The sequence below is a fragment of the Pagrus major genome, chromosome 22, assembly GCF_040436345.1.
Source record: "Pagrus major chromosome 22, Pma_NU_1.0".
Classification (NCBI taxonomy): Eukaryota; Metazoa; Chordata; class Actinopteri; order Spariformes; family Sparidae; genus Pagrus; species Pagrus major.
In genome coordinates, this window is record NC_133236.1 from 26763857 (window position 1) to 26789575 (window position 25719).

A 25719-nucleotide genomic window follows, 5' to 3' on the forward strand; every position below is an offset into this window, starting at 1 on the left:
GAGTGTCCGGTTCTGTGCAACTGTCTCGTAGTCGGGTGTCGGGTTGCGTCGCCTGAACCCAGCCCAAGGATACTTTACATTCTGTACTGTATCCGTGTGCTTGCAAGTGTGATCATGGACGCAGCTGTGTGTGTCTTTACATATGCGTGTGCGTGTTTGTCTGAAGGGAAGCGTTTCCTCAATAAGACGAACAACAATTTAAAAAACGGAGATATCTGAAACTTAAATCAGCCGTCTGAATCTAAACTTGATGGCAAAACTGATGAAGTCCAGCGCCAAACGCAGCAAGAATGTTAAAAATCATGTGAGACCATTTTCACAACATTTTCACAGGTGTACCCAAACTGTGTGATTCATTAACCTGGATTCTGTGGTACTTTTGGCTTTAATTTGCAGGTATGCTCAGAAACCCCTTAATCTATGTTGTAAACGATAAGCATCTGCTGTACAGTACCTACTATTGGGTATGTTTTAAAATCACAAGAAAACTAACAGGTAATAAGTGTAAAGACGCATAATATGTGCTCTCTTCTTGGTCTTAGTGAATGTCTCCTAGCCGAATATTGAAGGTGTCTTTGAAGTCAATTTCTCTCAATTTCATAATAATTCAATAAACTCAATAATTCATACTATAATAGCAGCTGTCCTAATGCTACCTAAGCTATGCTGTTATGACAGATTTACACCTACACAGATATTTAAAAACACTAAGTCACTATTAGACCTCAGGAGCCTATATAACAGGAGCCTATATAAACTGACTTGGCTTTACTAATTTGATATATGCCTACTTTAGGCTATGGAGCTTTTTTATACAGAACAATATAAATATTGGATCAGCCTCTTTATGAAATGATCACAACTGGTGCAAAATAACAATTTACATATTAATGGATTTGTTTTAAAAAGTCCATTATTGGTTATTTCTTTGGCCCAGAGTTATAAAGAGAAAGTCGATCCGTCACTCCTCTTTTTTATCTTTAATGTGAGTCTGCGTGTGTGTTATGTTAACGTGCTTCACGCAGGTTTCGATGTGGATGTTTTTGTCGGGTTTTTAAACTCCTGTTGAAATCCAATCCGCTTCCTCTCTGAAAACCCCACAGTCTAAATTCACTTGTTTAGGCTTCGTAGGGATTACGCAGGGGTTAGCTCGGGCCGAGAGGAATATTAGTAGATGGGTCAAGGTGGATGGGGTGTCTGGAAAACTTTTGGGAAACGGGGTTTAGAAGCTGATTTTAGATTGATTTTAGAGTTAGGTGGTGTGGGCTCAAAGATGGATTTTACAGGTGTTGGACAAAAACTTTAAGAAAAACATGATCTGGATCTGAGCTGGACACATGAAAACTGAAGGAGGCCGACACTGAACCACCGAATGAAAGAAATAGATAAAGAAAGTACGGATATAGCAGAGACAGGCTGGTGTAGTGAGGGGCTGTTCCAGCCTGGGCAGTGTGCTGTGGGGTTAATTAGGCGTATCAGAGACTAATCCCTCTCCAGGGTCATCTGCCGGGGTCAGGCCTAAAAAGAGAAAGGTCACAGCAACATCCGGCTCAACGCATTAATGATGGCTTCATACTGTAGACCTGCATGTGTGTGTGTTGGAAGGAGGGGATTATTCCTGTCGTGTTTGTGTGTTTTGATGACTTTTGTTTATGTTTAGAATAATTCTTGTATTCTGTAAGAATTGTGTTAAATCCTCTGAGCAGCTTCAAGTGTTTGCTGTTTCAGAGGCTGTTCAGTCATGTTGTGTGTCTGTTTGCTCAGGCCAAATGGTGCCAGCTGAGAACTATTGATGATTGTCCTCTGATCATTATTATTGATCAGTGATTACAGTGGGAAAGGCTTTACTGTATTCAGCCGAGCAGGGGCACAAACTCACCGAGGGAGCTACTGTAGCCCACAGGGGACAAGCTGCTCTGTGTGTGTACAGCAAGTGTGTGTGACCACTGAGCAAGGACAGGGATTAACACAAAACACATGTACGCACGTTAACACACACAAGCAAACTCGATTTACAATGATGCACTGACGGACAGCACAGACAGACACACATCATCAGTGAGCAAAACACAGAAAAGTTTGCAGCTATCAAGAGCTGAGGGCTGGTTTTTGATGTGCATCCACTCCGGTGTAGTGTCACAGTAGGAGAGTAAGTAAAGTACATTCAGTCTCAGGTCATAAATGCTGCAGTTGCCACATTGCTCACCCACCTGTACATATATCATGAATTTAAAGCAAATACAGATGTCCTTCTTGAGATCTGAAAAGGGTTTTGTAAAAGCGAAATTTGTCTGCCTGTCGGTCTCTTTTCTCTGAACATCTTGTGTATGTTTGTCCGTGAGCACGTGATCGTTCTGTTCTCTGATGCTACTCTGCGAGACCCTCACTCCTATATAGTGTTACATCTGCTTTTCATCGCCTTCAGATATGCCTCAACTCCAACATAGAAAGGGGCCTATTTTCAGCTTTTATGACCCTTCTCAATATTTGCGTCTGTCCTGCGTCAAGGGGACTGACTGGAAATTAAATCTAAATATAGAGTTGATGCAGTAAGAGAACTGAAAAATTGTAACTTGTTGTGATGAAAACATGATTGGTGCTACTAGTAGTATTAGTAGTTTCCTAGTTCAATTAACATACAGTGTCTGGTGCATTAAAACCTGTAGACCTTTATCAGTGTAGCAAATGTGACTTCAGGTGTCCCAGTAAACCATGCCAATGAGCAAACATGCACGATTCAGTCAATAAGAGCCCATGTACTGTTATATCACAATGGAATATGTGTGTATAATGTCATAATTCACATTATTGCACCATAAGTACAAATGTCCCCTATGGTAAAGAAGTGTATTCTTTAAAAAAAAAATGCTTTTGCAGAGACTTGCTTTCTTGGCCAATGATCTGGTAATTATTATTTTCTTCAGTGTTTGAATTGGTATTGTGTATATTTTGTCTGATATTTGCCGACTTGCCTAAATCTTTTAGGGATTATAATGCAGATTAAGATGCCTGGCTTAATCTCTAATTATTAAAGTGCTAGTGAAGTTTGTTATTCCAGTGCAATGGTGCCATTTTAGACTATACTTGTTATGGTTAAACTATAAAATATCCTGTGCCTGCTACATACTGTATCTTTGTAACATGTGTTTGATGACAACATTTGAGGGGTCATTGGAAAAATTGTGTGTACATCCACCGATACATTGATCTGTAGGTCAGGCTCTAGTTTGCAGAGGAAAGCATGAGTCTGACACATTAGCCAGTGTACAAGTTAAATAAAAATGCTGACACCAGTTTGAACACTGTAAATTGGTAAATTATGTACAGAGTTGAGGTGAAGAAAGATATGATATATTATTAAATTAACCTTCTCTTTATTAAATTAAGTTATAATTGAAACATTAACGCAAATTAATTTCAGTTTTATCATTTTGTGAGTCCCAACCCTTATACTACACATTCATAATGTTTTTTTTTATATCCAGCTGGTTAATATTGACACATCAACAACCCTTATATTTACTGCCACAGTAAACTGACTGCTCTCTGGTTTGAGGTTCATAATTTTAAGACGAGCAAAAATTGATGTCAGCTATTTCGAAGATGGATTGTGAATGTTTGGAAAGACACCCTCTGCAGCATTTATCTCATAAACAAGAGGCACAATAAAGGGCTGACTATGTGATTTAAGGTATGATGAAACGCAGCATGAACTGCACCCAATGGAAGGTTGTGATTAAGGAAACTGGATATGCCCAATTTTTCTCCAGGCAAAGGCCGAGCTGCGATTAAACAATGTCTGTTTTGTATTTAAGCACTGAAACATTTCATATTATCATCCGTATAATAAACCACTTCAAAATCTAAATCCAGTTAGGGACCAGAGTTGATTCCAACATAAAACAGAAGCTCTGCGAATGTTTTCTTTATTTCTAGTAAAACATTTATTTTGAAAAGTCAGTTCTAATGTCTGACTATCATGATGATGATTATCAGATCACTAGCTAGAAACTCCGCTGCCGACAGCATCTGTGTTGTGATTGGCTGAAAGCGAGGCCTGCATGTGGTTGGCTGGGAGCCAGTGTGATTGACAGCCCTACCTGGGTGGTAGGAGGCAGTGACAGGCCTGTCGCTGTGGAAACAAACACAGCGAGTCGGCCGGCCAATCAGAGACGAGTGAGAGCCCCGGGGATTCATCTAACACATGCTGAAGATTTCCTCAGGACCAAAACACACATAAACACACACACACATACACACATATATTCTTCATGTGTTGTACTTCTTGGTTGAATATATGGGTGTATATGTGTTAAAGTTTATTTGTGTGCATGTGCGTATGCATGTGCGCGTTGAGTTCATGTGTGTGTTCTCCCCGTGTGGTGTGGTCTTCTGTCGACACAGTCTCTGGGTCGTTGACGTAGTTGTCATGGGAGAGTGCTCTCTGGACCTGTGCGCACACACACACTCACACCGACACACACACACGTACACGTAGATACACACACACACACACCAGGGGGACAGGGGTCAGCTTGTATTAAAAGACCAAATAAACGAAGCTTTCCACACCACAAACCCACCGCAGACAAGACAAGCAGACAGAAATCAAAAAACGCGACAGGAGGAAATGTGTGTATGTGTGGAGGTGGAGGGTTTCACAGGAAGCTGGAGGAGGAAATATCCTTCATTTGCCGGATCGGTGTGTGTAAGGGAGACTGTTCCTTACCTGAAGGACATGAGGTCAACACCTGCGCTGGTGAAGGCAGCAGCATCGTTCTGTAGTTTACCTGACCTTCGACCTCGCTGTAGGCACAGTAGTTTACCACAATAATGTCTTTAGTGAAAGCCTAAGAAAGATACTGTTGTACAGAGTGTGTAAGCCTGTCATCAGGCTGCCTGCGATGCCTTATGGCTGTTGAACTGTGTCGCTATTTCACAGCTTGTCTGCATGAGTAAAAGGCCTGACCTTGGAGTTGATGTGTTTTTTTAGAGTTGGACAATGCTGATTAAGTTGTCTATCACTCTGTGAGAGTCAGAAAACACGATCATACACATGTGTAATATACATTGTACAGTATGTAGATACGTTATTCTGATATTTAAATGGTTTTATCAGTGAGTTTGTTGTCTTCTCGGGGTAAAATGGCACTTTAAAAATAAGTAAAACACAAAAAAAACAACAAATATAAAGTACGTCTTCCTTATAATAAGTTAAAGACAAAAGTTTTTGCAGTGTTGCTCTGTAGCTCAAAACACTCGTCTGTCCTTCACTCTGTCCCAGTCAGCCATCTTGTTCTCTCCCTGTCTCTTTTTTTTATCACTCTCTCCCCTTTCTCCGAGTCTATTTATCTTTCTTTCTTCTTTAATTTTTGCTTTCTTTATCACATCTCCCTTCAGCTCCTCTGTCTTTACTCCCCTCTCTGTTTATTTCACTCTTTCTCCGTCTTCCTCTCTGTTTATGTCTCCTTCTGCCTTCGTCCCGTTCATTTTTTTTTCTCCGCCCTTCCTTCTCTCCGTCTCTTTCTCTCTCCTTCTCCTGCCGTCGTAAATCGCTCTCTTGTTGGCTGTTGAAGTGTGAGGAATGGCAGATCTGATGGTTTCTCACAGCTGTCGCAGGCCTTCCCAGGTTCATCTCACCGCACTGCCCTCTGTGGTCCTGGCTCTCAGACCTGCAGGCAAAATATACAAAAACATGAATAGGGGTTTTAAATATTTGAACTGCTTTGATGTGTGCTTGATTTATCTCGCCCGACAGACCAACAAGTGAACACATCTCATGCAATAATAAGATAAATCAGGTCCTCTTTTTAAAGGCTATCAGAGCACACATTCATCTGGGTTTGCCGGATTTAAAAAGCATTTTTTAACTCAAAACTAAATGTGTAATGACAGTCATCATCCTTCTTGATCAGTGTTATTGCTTATATTGAACTGTACAGCTAGATTTGTCAGTATAATGATACAGCCACACACACTGTTAATCTATTTATTTGACTGTATTGTTTTATTAATGATACCACTGTCTGCATACGTAAAGTACTTAATGTCTACATGAGATTATGGGTTAATGTCTTAACACATATAAATGTGCATCTTGTGTCACCTTCCTCAGAGGGCCGTGTAATCATTTCTACATTTAAAAGATACTGGAATGAGTATTAGTTTGCTGTGCTCTGCTGCTCCTCTCCATGCTGACTGTGGAAAGAGTTAGACAAGTAAAGTTGGTTATAATATAAAGGGATCTTTTCACAGCCAGTATGAACAGGATGAATGATTATAGCTATAACTGTATGGGCATGTGGTAATGTTTTAAGACAGACTTTAAGACAGATATTATATCATTACTGAGATATGAGACTATATATCATAACGGTGATATGGCATAAAAGGTGCTTTTTAAGGGGTTTAATTTTCTGACTGTTAATACTTGCCTTTACCCACTTAGTCATTATATCCACATTACTGGTGATTATTTATCAATAATGTAATTTATATAATGTGTAATATTTTTTGACAGAACCAATGGTCTATAATATTTTCACATCACAGAGGGTATTTGTTGAAAATATCGAGATATGGCCTAAAAATACTATATTATTTTCAGGCCATATCGCTCAGCCCTACTTGGAAGCAGGCCAACGTATCTTTTAAAGTATTATTTCTCCTACAACGGATGCAAAAATATGTTTTTTCACAATATTATCAGTGATCAGATCATTAAACTACGTCTTTTGTTTTTATTGTTTCGAATTGTGGGACCCCATCAGAGGGAGAGGATTTTATGTGTGAGCTCTGCCTCACATGCACTATTTCCTGAATCGTATTATGATGTTAGCAAATAAACATGGCCGGCGTCAATCTGTAAATTTCGCTTCCAGATACTTGAATCCCTGTTGCACCTCATGTCTGGGAGAGTGACAGCTCTGTTGTTGCATGAAGACGCAGTGTCCTGTGTCAGCACAGTCTCGCAGCACATCGCCAAATATCCTCTCGCAATTCCCCACCTCTCAGCAGACCTCCTACCCCCACTGACACACACACACACACACACACACACACACACACACACACACACACCAGCCCATTCCAGGCCAGGTCTCAGTATGGTCACACCACGTGCACAGAGCACAGTGTGATCTAATGCCCGGCATGTGACCCGTCGAGCACCGCAGATGATACAGGAGGTGCTTGTCAAACAGCGTCTGTGCTAAACAAAACTTTTAGGAGCTTGATTATAAAAGAAAGCCAGAGATTCGAGTGTGTGTGTGTCGCGCTCACCTTCCTGTTCAGCAGTTTCCATGTGACCTTCAATGTCACTCAACCGGCGAGACGCAGACGGAGCAGCGAGAGGATCAGATCATTATTATCACCCACAAGGATAAACAACTTGCGACCTCTCTCTTTCTCACCCCATCCTTCTTCCCTCCCTCCCTCCTCACTTTCACTCCCTCTGTGCCTCCTCACCCTGCCTCCTCCATCTCCCCTCCTCTCATCTTTCCCTGCAACTCCCTCCTCTCTCTCGTCTCCTCTCTCTCTCTCTCTCTCTTCGCCCCCATTGAGTGAATAGTGATCATGTCTGGCATTTCATCGGCTCTTTGCACTTCTCTCCTCTATTAAGATTGATGGGCTGCTTGGCTATAAATGAGCATGCTAAGACGTGGACAGGGCCACGGTCAGGCAAGGGCTACATCCACAAAAATACACACACACATATATACATATGGACACTCACATGCACCGTCCCTATTAGTAGCAGAATGTCAGAGCTGGGGCCCCGGAAAGGGCACTATTTTTGTTACATGGAAGCATATAAACACAGACAGAAGATATATACATACAAACACACCCACGCTGGCATGACCCTGTCACTCACCTCCAGCAGCGTCTACTGTGGATCAGTAACCTGCAGGCTGCTGACCAGTAGGTCTTATGTCTTTATATCTTTATATTTCAGCGCAAACTGGTACTTTTTTAAATGTCATGCTGTTAATTTGAAGTAGAAAAACATCTCTGAATGTTGTAATGTTGCTAAATTGCAGCAAAAACACAATGTTTGAACTCCAACAATTAGATAAGAGTGAATTAATGGTGCAATTAGGATAATCCATAAAAGAAACTTGAATTGATGACCATCATGTAGCACTTCCACACACGTGCAGATGGTCCTTTAAGTTAGTGATGGAGGATCGTAGGGTTCATAGGCTCATAGTTCAGGATACAGAGCCGAAGTCCCAGTCTTAACTTCCCATCTTGCTTGGATGTGGGATGTAATCGTTAATGGTGTACTCCTTGACTAAGCTGATATGTTAGCTAGCTTAGTTGGCTTGCCTCTTGTCCATGATTGTCCATTCAGTTAAAAGAAAGTAGTTCCTACATGAAACTGCTCACAACAAGGTTTGTGGATTTTTCTTGAGTAACTGGGTCATGATTATTTTAAAGAGACATTGCTAACCATCTAGTCCAATTATATTCAAGAGAAGGCAGACATCTCTACGGCCGATATCTCCAACACTCAGGAACTCAAACCAGAACAATCTAGATGGATAAACAGCACTTAATTGATTTTGGGTGTGAACTGTCCCTTTGAGGTTAAGTAAAGATTGTAGTTATGGCAAATACATTATTGTGTATACTTGTGTAAGTTGGAAGATGAGCATTAATTGCAAGGACACAAACTCTTGTCCGGGCCCTCTCACCACCTCAGCACCCTCACTTTCTGCTCTGCTGCACACACTATGTACAATCACTGCTTCCTGTACTGTCACTGAAAGTTAGTATCAGGCATAATCGTCCAGTATAGATGTAAATCCAAGGGATTCTGGGCTGAGGTCCACAAAAAACAGACATATTGAATATAGAAAAATATTAAAATAGGTTCATCTACAGTAAATGTACTGTCGCTGTCTCAAGAAATTGATTGAACTTAATATTATACTGCTTTATTACCCAGTCACTGTGATTTCGAGTTCCCTTAGCGCCTAGAACAGAACCTGGAAGTTTGGGTTTCACTTTGGCTCCCATGAGGCAGACATTTCATAATTCAAGGTCTCTTGAGCAGCTCTGGGATTATTCCTTTAATGACATAATTATTAATTATGTTTAAATTTCACACTTTGAACCCTCATAGCATTATGTAGTGATCACAAATTATTTGTGCGTTCTAATTTGGGTGTTTTTGCTCTGTTCTGTGGTGTCGGTGTTAGCAGGTGCTCAGGTCAAGTGTTAATTCAAGTTCCCAAAAAGTCCTCAGCCCTTAAACCTGTCTGCCTAAGGCAGCTGTGAATAACTGTGATGCATTTGGTTAAGTGTTGGCTGGAAAGCTCATAAGGGACGAAGACACATATCACATGGCTAAAGAACTGATAGACGTTTACGAGACATCGCAGAGCCTGTCCTTTCATTTTGGCTCGACACTCAGTCTGTCAGACCTTCTCAGTGGCTCACATAAGCACGCAGTGTTTCTATGAAGTGTACATGTGTATTCACGCGTTTGTCTTTACATCAATGCAGAACAGGAGGGGGACATCGTCGGAGGCGCTCATGTCCTTTTTGTTGACATAGAAAGATTACAGGAAAATATTGTGTCATAATTATTTCTCAACACCTCCCTCATAGATCAGAGTTCATGGGGTGTCTAATAAGGGGGGTACTGAGAAACGCGCCCTGTGGAGCTGACCATAAATCAGCTTAGCGGTCGGAGATTTGATGACAAAGATTTAGCGGCTGTAAAGGACACCCTGAGCCTCAGATTCTTGCAACTGTCATCAAATACCCGCTAGGCCATTAACAGGTCACGCAGGAGTAACTGAGCTGAGCCTGCAACATCATCAGCACACCCACCCTCCTCTTGTCACCAGCTGAAGGCCCCCCAGGAACACAGGTGCACTTCCTGGAACGGCAGCAGGGGCAGAAGAGCCTCTTTGCTCCACTATTCTGTCCTGTCCCCTCTCCTCCATAAATCTTTGGCTCTTTAAATCGAGAAACACTGCAACACACAAGCTCGAGGTGACCCCCGAAATGAATCTCGAGGTCTCAACAGAAACTGAAATCCAACTGACCCGAGTGTTGACACATAATTTAAGATAACTACCTGTTTGGGAAACCTTTTGAGAGTCCTTTTGTCTTCAAGAAACCTTCCCTTTATTTGAAGATAAATTCGCTGAAACCACCATTTGTAATTCAAATATGCTTCTCATCAGATACAAACAGCCTCTGAGTCTCTGTGCCAAACCTTATTCTGTGCCCCAGGGAACTTTCTTGTCACTGCCCAACATGACCTCACCTGTGGACTCCCCAGCACATATGCCTGGTCACGTACGGCAGGCCGCAAACTCCCCTCTGAGCACGGTCAACCACGTGGTCACGTCGTCTGCCTGTATGTTAATGCACACTTCAATCACACGGGACGCTAAAACCACATAACTGGCCTCTATGCAAATGCTAACTTCTGTGTTGAGTGCTCAGGGTAGCCAATCCCCTGAGGGGAAGAAAGGCAGCGGGTGTAGAGGAAAGATATGGTAAATAGGTTTATTCCATTTAAGCCAAGACTCACTGTTTGAGGAGGCCAGGGACCATCACACTGTACATGGGAAACATTTTAAGGCAATGCTAATGAACCGTTTTCCCAACTTAGCCACATCTTTCTTATGCTTTTCAGTGCTTAATGCTTATGTTTAACATAACCCACTCCGGTAATCCAGTTTGTTAAAAGATAAAAACACTATTTTCTATCCCAATTGACTTAAAAAGTCTCCTGAGTACAGTACGGTCATTTTTAAAGAGGGCTGCACTTAAGTTGGGCGTTGAGTTCATGAGCTTAACTCTGGCTGTTTGTGGAAACAACTGCGACTGGAAAGGTCGGAAGTGCTCGTAGTTCCCTTGTAGTATTCAGCACAAAGCAACAAGTGGAAAATGCAAGACTTCATATTTTAGCAATGCAAGAAGGAAATTCACGTGTGTGTGTGTGTCCAGAATATTCTCATTCGCTCACTCGCTCTCATTCATGCTTCACTTTTATGGAGTATGTCTATATTAGTATGGCCTGAGCTGGCGTTAATACATACCCACACATGCAAACACACTCTAAAATGAAGAGTGATGTCTCTCGGCTTTGATTTGATGCCTCGGAGCTTTGGGGGATATTCAGTGTCATGATGAGATGCTTTGGCAGCACCGCAAAGTGTGTGTATTTATGTACGGCCGATGTTAACAGTAAATCAAAGTGGTCTGATGCAGATAATAATAGATATAACAAGTAAATATGATACATTGAACATCGTCATTTGTATAGCTGTGAAATTTGTTGCGATGACACATTAAAGCAGCTACAAGGAACTTCAGTTTTGTGTTGATTCTGGCGACGCTTGTGGACAAAAGCAAGCACAGCTAAAGGTCTTGATCTGGTTTGTTTTGAAAGCCAGTAAAAAAGAAAAGGCAACATTTTTTTAATGCTATTTTTCTTTTTTAAATTCAGCTGTTTGCAGGATGTTTAGAGATATGTTGTATTATATGTGGTTTTTAATTGTTTTTTCTCCTTAACAACTGAAGCAGATGAAATTTCAAAAAGAAAACATAAAATGGGTCCAGACAGCTTGTGCAGCATAATCTAAATCTGGAAGTCGTGAGATCATAAGCTGATTAAAAATTTGATGAGATTTTTTTGTTGTTGCCCTGACCAGTGTTATCTAGTCGTTGTGCCACGTATCGGTATGTTTTGTAGAGCTACAAGTGAAAGCTAACAGAGGCCTGTGTTGCGCCCACTCATGCACGTCCCCGTCTACTTCAGTTGTTAAGGACTATGCTGCAACTCTGTTTTACTGTGAAGCTCTTGACCCGACTTACCATCAACACGGGGGTAAATGGATAATGACTGAATATAAAGATGATCATCTAAAAGATGAAAGGTAAACGTTTTGCAGATATTGTAAACATAAATATTTTGTCTAATTTTGTGGCATTATTAACAGCAAATTAACATAATTCTTGGCGAAACTGTTTGGTGTAGTTTTGTGTGTTTGTCCAACACTTTAGTGGAGAGCAAGACCATAATATTTAGTATGGATATTCATGATCACCAGAGGATGATTCCTTGTGTTTTTAGCTCTCCTCTCTTTAATTCTTGCATTTCTGTGAGCGTCACCCTCTGGCTGAGTACAACTCTCTTCACAAGATATTTTTGTGGTCTGGTTCGCATCGAGAATGTTCATTGTCCCCAGAGGATGAACCACAATGACCTCCTGACATTTTATCTATTGCCAACTTTATGCCTGTAGGTAAACTAACAATCTTCTAGACAGGTTGCCTTGAAAGTCTGAATCAAGTTCGGATGTCTTACTGTCAGGATTTCCCCAAAAAAGTCCTGAGCTACTGATGAATGGACTAGATTAGATAGATTTGCTTCAACTTCATACAGACCTTGAGCACACACACAGACACACAATGTTCCTGCTCCCTTCCTCTCCTTGCCTCCTCCCCTCCTTGTCCTCCTCCTCCAGGCAGATAGCGTGACAGATCTGTCACGTCGGCACCTGGTCGTACACAAGTGTTAATGTCCCCACCTCGGCCGAGAATCACCGGACCACTGACACCATGCAGAAGTGTGTGTGTAAGTGTGTGTGTGTGTCACCATCTGAAGCTTTAAACTAATATTTTCTTTATCTATCCTCCCAAAATCAGAAATCTCCTAAGTTTTCAAATAAATCGACGGGGGGGAAGGAGACTCAAGATAGCGCTGTATATAAATGTGCTTACATTTGGCTGTGTGTGTGGTACGGATGCACCAGGCGGGGGTCCCGTCCCCTGTCACTCAGAAACAACAAGCCAATCATTCCTGGCTTCTAAAATAAGCTCTCCTCCCCCCCTTTCCGTCCTCGCTCGCCTCCTCTTCCCCCCCCTCACATGTGCTCCTCTCGTCAGCACCTCTCACCTTCAGAGTGACAGGAGACAACTGAGGGGGGCAGGAAACGGGTGACAGCAGGAGAGAGTCAGCAACTTTTTGGGGATGAATACTTGGGAATGGGGGGGAAAAAAAATCAGATGCAGGTCAACTTCTCAGCCCATAATAATACCTGGAGGGGAAAGATCATCATTGAATCACAGTCAGTGATATAAAGACATCTTATTTAGTTGTTTTGAGCTCATTTGTAATAAAGATAATGGGATTTGTAGGCTCACACAGTAAACGTCATAAAAATAAAATCCTGTATAGTTATGGGTAGCTGCTGAAGTTTACGTTGTCTTTTATTTTAAATTATTCTTTTTGTATCCTTACCAACACAGGCTCCCGCAGTACTGGCTGTTACATGAGATGAAGTGTGCAGCACTTGTCTTGTTTTCCTTTCAAGATTTATTTTGGGAACGAGGTACAGAGGAAATATGTCTCTGTGTTTTGTCTTGGTTACTCGGAGCCTTTAGTCGGAGTGCTTGTTCAGGTGTTAAAATGGGTTAAAATGACAAAGCTTCGGTGACGGCAAACGGCTTTCTGCAAAAATCTTGGCTCACGCTTTCGGCAGAGTAGTATGACTTTGGGGGAAGGGGAGGGGAGGGAGGGGGGAGGTCAATTCTCAAGGATCTACATGAACTTTGAGACTGTGAGGTCACACACTCGCTGACAACTCAACCACCTGTTACCACACACGCATATGTGCACACACACATATCTGCACCCTCACACCCACATTCAGTGCAACACCCTGCCTTGTGTTGTAGGTATTAGTTTGCATGGTCATTACACAATACATTAAAATGTGTGTGTGCGTGTCTGTGTGTGTGTGTGTGTGTGTGCCTGAGAGTTATTCTTTCTCCCTGTCTCCTGTGGTATTTTTCATTTCTCTGGCATCCAAAGCCGGTTTTTGACTGCTTCATCACAGATGGACACACACACACACACACACACACACACACACACACAATAGCACTCGCATACACATGAGTAAGAACACATAAGCATACAGTCGTCTGTTTGTTTTCACAAGGAAATACTATATTGTAAGCATTGTGATTGCTTCAGTTAAGAAAAATGTGTAAATAAAACGCTGACACACACACATATGTTCACAATTGCCTTAATAAACAATATGAAATCAGTTAAATTAGTAAGATATTGATTACATATTAACATTGTGACATGAATATATATATTTTATTTGGCTCAAAAAAAGGGTCACAGAACATGTTAATGTCCTCGGCCAAAAGGGCGTGCTGCTGATATAGCGCGTGTTGCGAAGCTTTTTTCGGTCAAGTTCAGGGTTGGCTGTTGCGTACCTGACCCAGTCTAAAGAGCAGAAGCAGGTGCATTGGGGTTTTTTTTAAGTGCGAAGGGTCACACAGCGCTTTATATACACATCTCGCATCCCTCCCCCGCTATATACAGAGTCATCGTGTGCAGTTACGTCTGTGTCACACAAGGAAAGATGTACTTCAGCCCCGACGTCCAAACAACTCGTCAAGTAAACGTCTGTCAAACCAGACGTAGTATCAGTCCGTCGTCCATCATCCTCCCGCAGCTTTAACCTCGTCAGTCCATAACTGTCACTGGGACATGTCCCATGGCCCTCATCATGGCCGTGATGTCATCATGTGAATATGTGACAGGCTCCTGGTGTTGTAAGAGTTTCTTTTTTAAGTCTTAGTGGTGAAAAGGCCCCCGTCTGTAGTGCGTATTACTACATGGACTTTAGCTACATGTTCGTTATTCCAAAGACTTGACCGAGAACACCACCAGGTATCTAATGACAAAGTATTTAACTGATAGAATTTAGTCAATATATCCCATAAAAACAAATTTAAAAGTAGTGTTGAGTAACTCCATCCAAAGTAGGCGATGTAGAATGCTTTGTGAGTATAATAGTTTCTGCTTCAGGGCCTCCTGCCAGGGATTGAAGTGCTTGCTTTGAGTGCCTGGGCCAGCCCAGTTTCTGCCCAATCCATATTCAGTTCCAGTTCAGTCACTGGGTAACATCGTTTGGACTTCGTATCCAAAAGCCGCAGGACGTTTTTCCCTTATATGACCACTGCAGCTGCGCATGCATGTCCATGAGAACATACTTGAAAGATAAGAACTTGGTAAAATATTCCCTTCAGTTAAAGAAGCTTTGACAGCTCTTTATTCTCACAGAGACAATGGCTGGATCAGTCACTCCTCTCTGTTTGTCCACAGTTCAGCCTGTTGCTTGTTCAGCACATGGAAGATTAACTTGCAGAGCCTTCTGAACCAAAAGCAACTTACACCCATTCCAGGGTGTCATTTTGTCTTCGTGACAACCCTAGATGTCTGGAGTGAATTTCAGCCCATGTGGGCAGTGACCTGCGAGGCCCCTCCTCCCGTCTGGCTACCTGCCAGTCCTAAAGTCCGAGAGTCAAACAAGAAGCCCTGCTGTCCTCCACTGAGCACACCCAGACTGTCCGTTAGAGTCCCACTGGGAGAGGAGCCAAGGAAGGGACTTGGGTGATTGGCAGTGGCAGCGGCGGCCATTTTATCAGGGCTGGCAGCGAGGCGTGGTGAGGGAGGGAATGTGTAACCATACAGGCTGTAGGGTGGTGTATGGAGGCGAAGCCCGGCGTAACCCTGCGGGGTGGGGTTGGATAGATAGCCAAGCTGAGAACCAGGGAGAGGCAGGGAACAGAGTCCTTCGCTTTCATACATGGACGGACCTCTGGGAGGGGGGAACGGCTCCGGGGGGTTGCCATAACGGTGGAGCGGGTGCGTGGGTCGGCTGCAGGTGTAATCAGGCGGGCTGAGAGTGCAAACCTGGAAAGGTGAGGAGCACGGAGACGTGGAGAGAAGATGAGGCGATGCTCCGACCCCTCCATGAGGTCCTGGGATCCCTACAGAAACAGAACCAGAAAAACAGAAGAGTGAAATCTAAATCCACTTAAAGGGCCACATTAAAGGACATTAAAAGACAGGAGGGTCAAACTGAAGCTGTAGAGAATGAGATATTCTGACTTTTAGTTCCTAGAATGGGTCAATCTCCAGAAAAATGCTACATTTCCCATAATGCAACATCTTTCATTAATCTTTCATTTCATTTCCTAAATACTCACAGTTTAAACTTCAAACCTTCAGTTTGAATTGACTGAAAGACAGTTACATAAACTCTGAGCTTTTAGGTCCAGAGAGGAATTCCTGGTTGGGTTTTGGATCAGTGCTTGGTATCGACAGATACTTGGGGTATCATAATTGGTATCTGGAGGTAAAAATGTTGGATCGGTACTACCTGAAAATGACTCTAGGATTATCTTCCTCCTGTGGCTGCACAAATAATAACTGTCTCACTCTGAAGTATGATTTTGGCAAAACCTCTTTGGACGGTTGGGGTGGATGTATAAAGACTGAGACTTTGACAGGGGCACCGCCTTTTGCATAACACTTCCTACTAACAGTCATTGTTGGTAAAAGATTTGAAAAGATTGTGGTCATGGTTACAAGAGCCCAGATACTCTTCGTGCCTCAACCTAACACCTTTACCATAGTGGTTGCAGATCAGCAAACAGTACTATGACAGCCATGACAAACGACTGACTTATTCTCAGTATCCTGTTAGTTTTCTCTACCTTGCTTGGCCATGCCAGGGATGTCCTCAAATGTGAGTGTTCGCAGAGATGGACGCCAGAACGCGTAGGACTCCACCAAAGCCTCCAGACCCATCCTGTAAAACCCACATGAATGCAGGCGTTAGCACACATACATCAGCATTACTTATCAATCATCACAAAATCACTCCAAGTCTCGCACTTTCTGCAGTCACCGATGCAGCTGCAGCCGCTCTCCCAGCATGCCTCTCCGGGTTTGTACATTACGCCAACCACCTGGCGGCCATCTTAGTCACCCGTGGGGCCTCTCTTGCCGTCTCTATGGAGACTGCAGGTAATGAGGGGCATAAACGCCACGTTGCGATTGGCTGCTGCCAGCCGGGTGCTCGGAGGTAATTGCTTTCACACGGCTTTTACGGGCGAATCAGGACGAAGGAGCAGGAAGCCGCAGCAAGGATTTATGAGGTGGGACTCCCCTTCCCCCCAATCTGCGTCTCCCTCCTCCTCTAGGTGGGGCAGAGGGTTGCTGTGGCGGGGTAATGCGAGTGCTCTGTTACCCCTCGTTAGCGTGAGGATAAAAGTCCTCCCCCCCGCGGGGTTGTAGCCACGGTGATAATTTAGACAAGCTGCCCGGAGCGGGTCTGTGTGCTCCAAAGCAGCCTATCAGAGCAGAAGTTTATTTAGCAAACTGCTTAACTCTTCCTGTAATATTTAAGGGGAGTTTTTTTTCAGCCTTCCTGAGTTTAACTTTTATAGGGTCAGCTGTCAGGGTTATCCAGTTTGCCGTTCTCTACCTTCCTCCCTCTCAAATTTTCTGTCTCACACGTTCCTTCTCCTCCTCTTTCTCCTGCTCTCCCCCCTTTCTCTCCCCTCCTCTCTAATGATTTCTGTGAGGCCTCAGGGGAGTGGCTGTTTGGAGACTGTTGGAGTTTTACTGCTGTGTTGTTTTAATGCAGTGTTTATATATGTTTAGAAATGTGTTTATACAGATTTTCTTCAGGAGTCTCTTGACTTTTATTATTTTGCTGTTGATGTTTATGTTCTCGAGGCCGGCTGGAATCTGACGCCCCATTTAGGTTTGTATCCGAGGGTTAGATTTTTCCCCTCTCGAAAAAGCTCGCGCCTGTAACTGTGCAATTGCGGGGGAATTAATGTGCCTTTAAAGTTAGCACATTTAAATGAAAATGCATCACTGATTAATACAGTGAAATCATTATAATAAGTGCCACGTCGGTTTCGGTTTAGTCAATTCCTTTTTCCTGCCATTCGGGGCAGATTTAATGGGAGCCTGTTGCACATTTTCCATTAGAAAAAAATAAATAAATACATAGCTTTGCTCCCCATAAAATAGGGACAGAAATAGCCATGACAAAAACCACAACCAAGCCAGAATATAAAGCAGTCATGCATCCCACATTACTCCTAATGCACTAGATAATGTGAAAATCTCTGTGGTTGAAATGAACTCACCGGTTTCTGCCAGAGTCTCTGAAGCCTTTGGCAAATGGGTTTCTGTCAATTTTCAGCCTTGTAATCTGCAAAGTGAAATAAGACTCTAATTATTTCCCAAAATTTTGTGATTACAAAGTCCATGATACCATATAGTGTATAATGGGAGATTTCTTCATTCAAAAATAATTTTCTTTTCTCTGTAATCTTTCAATCATAAATACATCCATGTGCATCGTTAGCTGCTAATTATGTTGCTTGTATGCACTGAATATGTGTTTATGTACTCGAGTAGTTTTCTTGCAAAATGTATGTGAATCTGTGCTTGTGTGTGTGCGCGTGCATGTTCGTTAATGTCTGTGGGGCTGCCATGGGGCTGCCCAGGCTGTGGGTGGTGTTTAAGGCCCGGCTCTGTGACCCGCATCCAAAGGGACTTTTATAGGCAGCCGCCACCATGTTCTAACTTCAGCCAGCCAACCAACCAACCAGCGCTGACATCCTACTTCAAAGCTCACATTCACTGGTCCAGTGCAAAACTCCAGAGAAACCAGTAGATAAAAGAAAAAAGTGTCTTTGAAATTTTGGTGGGAATAAACCAGAAAATGTGAGCACTTAAAAAAAAAAAAAAAAAATCAACTTATGTGAATAGCAGTTATTTCTTAACAATCACTCTAATAAGCCTCTGTTTTGCAAAACACACATTCATGCACAGACCATGGTGCAAAATATTAAAATTCATATTATACAGAAATTCAAATAGTTTCTTATTTCATCTTATAGTCTTGTTCTGTCTGACACTCATAGCTTAAATCTTTATCAGTGACCGCTCTCTAACTACAAACAGCACAAAACTACAAAACAACCCAAAGTGTGTGTTAACAACAGGGCCGCCATGCTGGAAAACATGTGGGTTTGTTGGCCAGGATGGCTATTTCATTATGTTTGGATCATCCAGTGGTGTTTGGTTTTTTAAAGAGGAAATGTGGTTGTGTTGGAGGTCAGCTGTGCTTACCTGTTGATTCTGATACGCTGTGACGGTGGTGAACACGGTCTCGGGGAAGGAGAAGGTGCGGGTGCCTTCCCCAGCTGGGACTGCTTTCACCGGGGATAACTCCTCTCCACACTCCTTACGGATCACATGGACCCGCGGCTGGTATTTGTGCATGGAGTGCAGAATGATCTGAGCAAAGGAGGGAAAAATGTTGCTTTAAGGCTTTAAATTACATAACAGCAATTTCACTGTTATTCACAGCTATAAAACATGATTGTTGGGTAATGAATGCATATGCACCTGCACACACAAACACCCATAATATGTTTTTTTAATACGCAGTTGGATGAAGTCTGGAAGATTATGTTACTTTTGGCTTTTATTACCTTAAAAAAACAAAATCTGACAATTTTAAAAGATGGTGTGGAAATATCAAAACAAAAAATATGAAACCAAAATATTTAATTATGTGATAAAATATCATTAAAGTGGCCACAGCGAGGCTAAAGTATAAGAATCACAGACAATAACATCATAGAAATATTTTTCACAGTCTGTTGTTGTCGGTACTTACATGTCCCTGGTCGTCCAGTTCGTTGTTAGTCAGTTTCAGTTTGTCGAAGCTGACCACCTGACGCATCCACGTCTCACCTGAGGCGGGGGAGTCCGGGTGGATGTACACTCTGGGCGGCACAGGAGAGTCCGCGTTCCCCGCTACCATCCACTTGGAGCTGTGGTACACGTACCTTCACACACACACACAGGATGGAAGATGAAGACGATGCCTCAAGTATGCATTTTTATTTTTTATTTCATATTTTTATTTTGTCCTGCTATGCACACCATTACGCATGCACGATTTTTGTTTTTTAATCGAGAGAGGATTTAAAGAAAATGAAAATAATTACATTAAGGCTGTATTTCTCATTCAGTTATTATAACCTGCATGTCTCGTTTCTGTCTGCAGATTATCGCATATTTATCCTAAAGGAAAGCACAATATAGATATTATCTTTTTTATATTTTTATTGTATGCTCCAGTTCAAATGAATGAGATAAAAAAAAGTAAAGCAGGCCTACAGATTTTGATGTATTTATATTAATATTAATATTTTAGGCTCTCTGCAGTTGAACACGTCAAAGACTAAACGGACGCATGTCGTGAGCGAGCAGTGGGTGTGATGGCCCTTCAGCCACAGACTCAGCTAATTAGTTCCTCGTCTGGTTGAAGGTGTGTTCATCACCTGCTGTGAGGCGTTTGTTTTCAAACCTCGCCTGCAGCTCTGGACCGTGTGTGTATGTGTGTGTGTGCACATGAACACAACATGTCAGACAGAGTAACATGTCACTCATCACTCCTGCGCGCCGCTAAAAATGTGTTCGCATATAAACGGGTCGTGATAGTTTGAAATGACAGACCTGCAGCGTATGGCGTGCAAAGACTTGGCATTTTGCGTCGCCGCCGGTGCAGTTACACGCTGTTTTTGTGCCGCATTATAACGACATTTGTCGGTTTGACCTTCCAGGGGTTGGAGAGGTTACGCGTCCAAAAGGCCTTTGTCCAAAAGGGACGGCAAAACCGCCGTGACACAACACCGGTGCCAAGCGCCATTTGTGGAGACAGGGCTGGGGTTGCACAATTGAAAAATCAATGTTGTCCCAGGAAACAGTGTGTGGAGTCTAAATACAGACTTCATGCTGAAGAAAATCACTGTAATATAACAATTTCTATAGGACGTGCGTGAGGTTACAGCCACGTATACATCACGAATATTTTAATTTTTCTTCTGTCAGAAGTCATTTTGAAATCCATCACAAGGTTTAATGGCCTCGTTTATCAATGTGTATATGTGTATGTGTGTGTGTGTGCGCATGCGTTTTACCTGTATCGTTTGTTGTCCACTGGGATTATATCCATGGCGATGTAATACTGCTGATGTGGGTCCAAGCCCGTAATCTTGACGCGCATAGCGGGGAACATCCGCCTGACAGGAAAACCAAATAAATCATCTGCATAGGAGATTTCAGCTCAAACTGCAGACTACATGATGGGTTTACAACACGCAGTCGCTATTACTGGATAATAATAATAATAATAACAACATTAATAATAGTTTAATAAAAATAGCCTTACATTAGAAAAAGGCTGTGTCTTGTTTAGGCATTATTTTATGATCGATACCAGCTGATTACTCATAAATACATGTTTTTATTTAATAGATTATCTGCTAGAACTCTTATTTAATATTTAATATTTAATGCACGATATTATTAACAAATCATATTATAATTACTTCTTCATTATTATGCATTTTAACTGCTGAACATGAGGCTATATCCATCCTCCACATGAACTCCATCTTTACCGTCCAGCCTTTGTAATAATCATCTCCGTGCCGATCTCGTGGAAACGTTTCCACAGGTCTGATCCCTGCAGGTCCACGCGGGTCTCCTCTCCGGTGCCGGTCACCGGCGCCGCGCACACAGCTGCGGGCTGCGGGCTCTCCAGCAGCGCGTCCTCGCTCTCTGCTGCACCGGAAAAAGAGGCGAGATTAACAAGGTTTGGTTTTTTTTGACACAAACCACTCCAGGCCGAGCGTTATTCACTGAAAGGTGTTACTCTTGTCTGAATTCAGACTACAGTACATTTTAAAAACACACAAACAGCAGGATGAGCTCCCTGTTACAGGATAAGATCAGATCAGCAAGGCTACAAGTGTATAAAAACACGTTTTGCACTTGAATTATCCTGTATGGACATGATTTATTATAAAGAATAATACTGCAAGCGTCCCATTGAAGTGACTATTAATGAAATAAACCTCCAGCAGCCGAGGAAAAGGTCACAACTGTTTATTTGATTATTTCAAGGAGATAATCTCTTTCTTTAATACTGCTGCACTGAAGTATTATAATAATATATGTCTCCACAAACTCAGGTCGCTTTACACTCATTAGGCTGCTGTATAGGTTCAATAAATGGCACGTTCACCACAGCACTCCAACCAGGACGTGCGTAATGATTTTCAGGATGGAGCACTTGAGTTTAAATCCGTGTTTTAACATCGAGGACACCCCTAACAGCAGTGTTTATGTGTCTCACCGCTGTTGTTATTTGCGCTGTTTCAACACAGGGCCTCGCCAGGTGCTGGGAAATTTATGGACATTAGACGTGGGCCTAACAAGGCAAACTAACACAAAGACAAATCCTCAGCCAAGTGCGTTTTTTTTTTTTAAAGCGAGATTTAAATCGTAATTTGTCAGGAGGGCCAGCCCGGGTTTTTGTGCCTTTTTTCTGCATCCTCTCCGTGGCAGCTTCCCTTCCCCTTTGCCTTTACACGCTGCTAATTGGCGTGTTTATGATTGCAACACAACCCATAAAGCGTCTCACATTAGTCACACTCACACCACTCATATTTACTAGACCAGGGCCATGATATGATATCACATTTCCCCACTGTGTGGCTCTCTGACCGAAGCTCGTGATTGTTCTGCTTTTTTTATTTATTAGCGTCTTATTGCTGAATTTCTCTCGGCAATAAAGCAGAAGATAAGAAGAACTGCTTCTCACTGAAAAATAGGAAATGCCAGCTTTAAGTTTATTTCCTCTTATTAATGGTGATATGATATTAAACAGCTTGTGGTTGACAGATTGTATAATTTGCTGTATACCAGTAAAAAACACTGACAGCCTACAATAAAGTCGTGTTCACCTGGAAGACTAAAGCACCATGCTTATTTTATGCAGTCATTTAAATTAGGCCACGTCATTATTATTATTATGATATTTATTATTTTTATTATTATTATTGTCATATTTACTTACGGGATCCGTCACTTGCACACTCCGCCTCGCTGCCCCGGTCGCTGGTGCACGCTCGGTCGGCCCGCGGCCCCGGGCTCCCGGTTAGATCAGACACATCAGTTCCGTCCTCGTAGCCGGAGGACGCAGCATCCTCTCCGGACGTCCTGCGTCTCTTTTCCGCGCCGATCAGCGCCTCCACCGAGAATGCGTGCGCCTTGACGCTCATCGCGCACGGGGATCGCCGCTTCTCTGCCATTTCTCTCGCTTCTCTCGTTGACGGAGGAAGGAGAGGAAACGGGACGGCGTCACGAAGCTTTTTTAGCAGGGGGAGGCAAGAAAAAGTTCAAAATCACAGACGCAAAAGCAAATCCACGATGACGGTCCAGTTGGTTTTGGGGTGCGACGAGGGGTTGTCCGTCCTCGAGGAGCAGCGGAAGGGAGCCGGGGACGAGCTGTAATAACGTCTCCGTTATCCGTGAGAGCCGTGCGGACTTTTTGGAGAGTGTCAACAACCGGAGCTTAGAGCAGAGCCCGGAGAAGGGGACCTGTCAATCACGACGCAGCGCAACCAATCAGGAGTAATCACAGCCCCCCGGAACTTCTCCATGGTACCGCCCGCTATGGGGGCCGCTCGTGCCGCCTTATGTGGTCAAAGTAAAGCTGGTGATTGAATCATGTCTTCAGGAGAAGGAGCCTCGAGGAGCGTCTCTCTGGGGCATTGCGCGCATTTTCACACACCGGCCCGACATGCTTTGCATATCTGCCCATTAGTACCTCGCGCACGGTGACCAGTTGTGAGCAGCCCCAACCTGGAAATGAGCGTTTCTGACAGCATGTAGGCTGCAAAAACCATGAGCTGCAAAAATAAATGTGTTTATGCTGCACTGTGCACTGTCACTGGCACATATCGAAGAAAAAAATATATATGTTCAGGATTTATTTTTTTATTTTTGAGCCCAACAAAAGACATCTTTAAAAAAAAAAAAACCTGAATTTAGGATCTCCGGTGTCACTGAGCAACTGGCCTGGATTGCAGAAACGGTCCAAGCTTATTATATTTTAACAAGCCAACACAATAAAAAAAAGAAAACAGCTCGATGTAAGCGTGAAATATTAGTAACAGCATCCTTGAGTTCACCGTGCAATCAGATCCTCGGCAACAGCACAAATGATTTACTGAAAAAGAAAAAGTACCATCGCCTGAGAGGATGTATAGTTTACTTCATCACAGGCACTTACAGGCAAATGCAAAGTCAAATAACCCAAACGAATCTGGGCTTGATGTACATAGAAGAACAAAAACAATAAAAATGTATATTTAAAGATGTCGATTTCATCATAACTGGACCTTTATTATAATTACAAACCTGCAGTGCTGAGAAATAACACATTATATATAAAGTAAAAGTACTATTATCCATCTGCATGATTAAGATTAGATAGTTACAGGATCACAGATTTAATTGAGACGTTTGTAAGTAATCGCCCACACTTTCAAGGCCCCGCGTAAATGAGCGTGTGGTCACGCGGGGAATGCGTGCGTGCGTGGAGGCTATAACATATGGAGGTGGAGGACCTGGCTATAAATAAACAAGGGCAGTGTGTGTGTGTGTGTGTGTGTGTGTGTGTGTGTGTGTGTGTGTGTGTGTGTGTGTGTGTGTGTGTGTAGGTTTTTTTCAGACTGAAACCCACAAATTCCCTTTAACACTCAAGTGACCGCAAAACAGTTCAACATGCAGCATCCAGCATTTAATTTATTAATGGAGCAATTAATGCCGCATTTAATCTAATCTACTATGTTACAACCTGACGTAGGCTGATGATTACGTTTGATGAGCCTGTGTGAAACACAATAACTGGCATCAGGGTTAGATTATTATTATTATTTATTTTTTTTGGTAAGTTTCCTCTTTTGGTTCAGTGATGTTTCATCCGCTACAATCACTCGCACAGCTCTCAAGGCCTCTGGTGGTTTTGTCGGTTAAATAAACAACACGTCTTCATCGTTTATTGCCATAAATCCAGTGTAAATGATTGGACGTCAGAGGAGAAGGTCTGTGCCCGTGTCCGCGTCAGTTATCAGATCAAACAGCCTCGTGTTTCACCTTCCCCCGGGCGTTTTAAAAAATGTGCTATTTCTTAATACCTCCGTGAGAATTAAATAGGTTAGGCTCAAGTCTGACGTGGAGTTTAGTTTTTGATTCAACATCAGCCCCACAGCCGCCACAGAGGAACATATACAACCGAGATGTTTGCTCGTGTTCAGCGCGTAAAAGACAGATTTAGTCACAGCGCGTTAATTATTTATGTTTGTTTCTACAACCAGGCTGCACATAAACGCACGACTTCACCTTCTTTTAATGATATTTTAGCAGAACAGCTTCAAGATGTGGAATATGACAGAAGATAATGTTTAATATTGTCACATTAAATGTTAAGAGTTAACAAAATAAAATCAAGATAAATTAAAACAACATTCTCCATGTTCTCATCTTTATTATAGTAAATAAAACTTGGGGAAAAAAGCCCACAAGAAGTAATAATAATAATAATATTAATAATAACACAATAATAATCATAATGCTAATTCAAATTTGGTATTTAAAAGATGTATAATATTTCATAACAGTGTGTGAAGATAAATGGTTCGTTCAGCAGAACATCAGGACTCTAATGAGGCCCGACACTTTAATCACACTACAGTTAATTGGCGTGTCTCTATAATAAAATCATCTGTTGGTTTTAATCATTCCTCACCAAATAAAACTGTTTTCGTTGCAGTGATGTGTCGTGCAGCTTTATAAACACATGATTTTGTGATTTCTGTTTTTTATTTATTTATTGTCGTTCGTTAACAGGTGCGCAGGCCTCTTGCATCCCAGAGATCACTGTGCCACCCGCCTCTTTAATACCTCATGATATTATAATAATTTAAAAA

At 42.4% G+C, this 25719-nt stretch overlaps 2 protein-coding genes across 2 annotated transcripts in view; one reads left to right on the forward strand and one right to left on the reverse strand.

The window, feature by feature from the left end:
- Positions 1-25719, forward strand: part of LOC141018307 (uncharacterized) — a 100114-nt gene that overhangs the window by 31612 nt on the left and 42783 nt on the right. The window lies entirely within an intron of this gene.
- tbx18 (T-box transcription factor 18) lies at positions 15287-23037 on the reverse strand. Its single transcript, XM_073493269.1, has 8 exons — positions 22803-23037; positions 21343-21505; positions 20860-20961; positions 19551-19722; positions 18998-19165; positions 18007-18071; positions 16558-16652; positions 15287-15828 (listed from the first exon to the last, which is right to left on the reverse strand). Exons 1-8 carry the CDS (start codon positions 23035-23037, stop codon positions 15287-15289), a joined length of 1542 nt encoding a protein of 513 aa, XP_073349370.1.

Excerpts from the sequence above, each read along its gene's own strand:
- tbx18 (XM_073493269.1), bottom strand. The coding sequence starts at position 23,037 with ATGGCAGAGAAGCGGCGATCCCCGTGCGCGATGAGCGTCAAGGCGCAC. Across the intron at positions 21,506-22,802 it reads GTGTGCAAGTGACGGATCCC|CAGAGAGCGAGGACGCGCTG; the intron begins GTAAGTAAATAT and ends TTTCCGGTGCAG. Across the intron at positions 18,072-18,997 it reads CAGCGTATCAGAATCAACAG|ATTACAAGGCTGAAAATTGA; the intron begins GTAAGCACAGCT and ends TTCACTTTGCAG.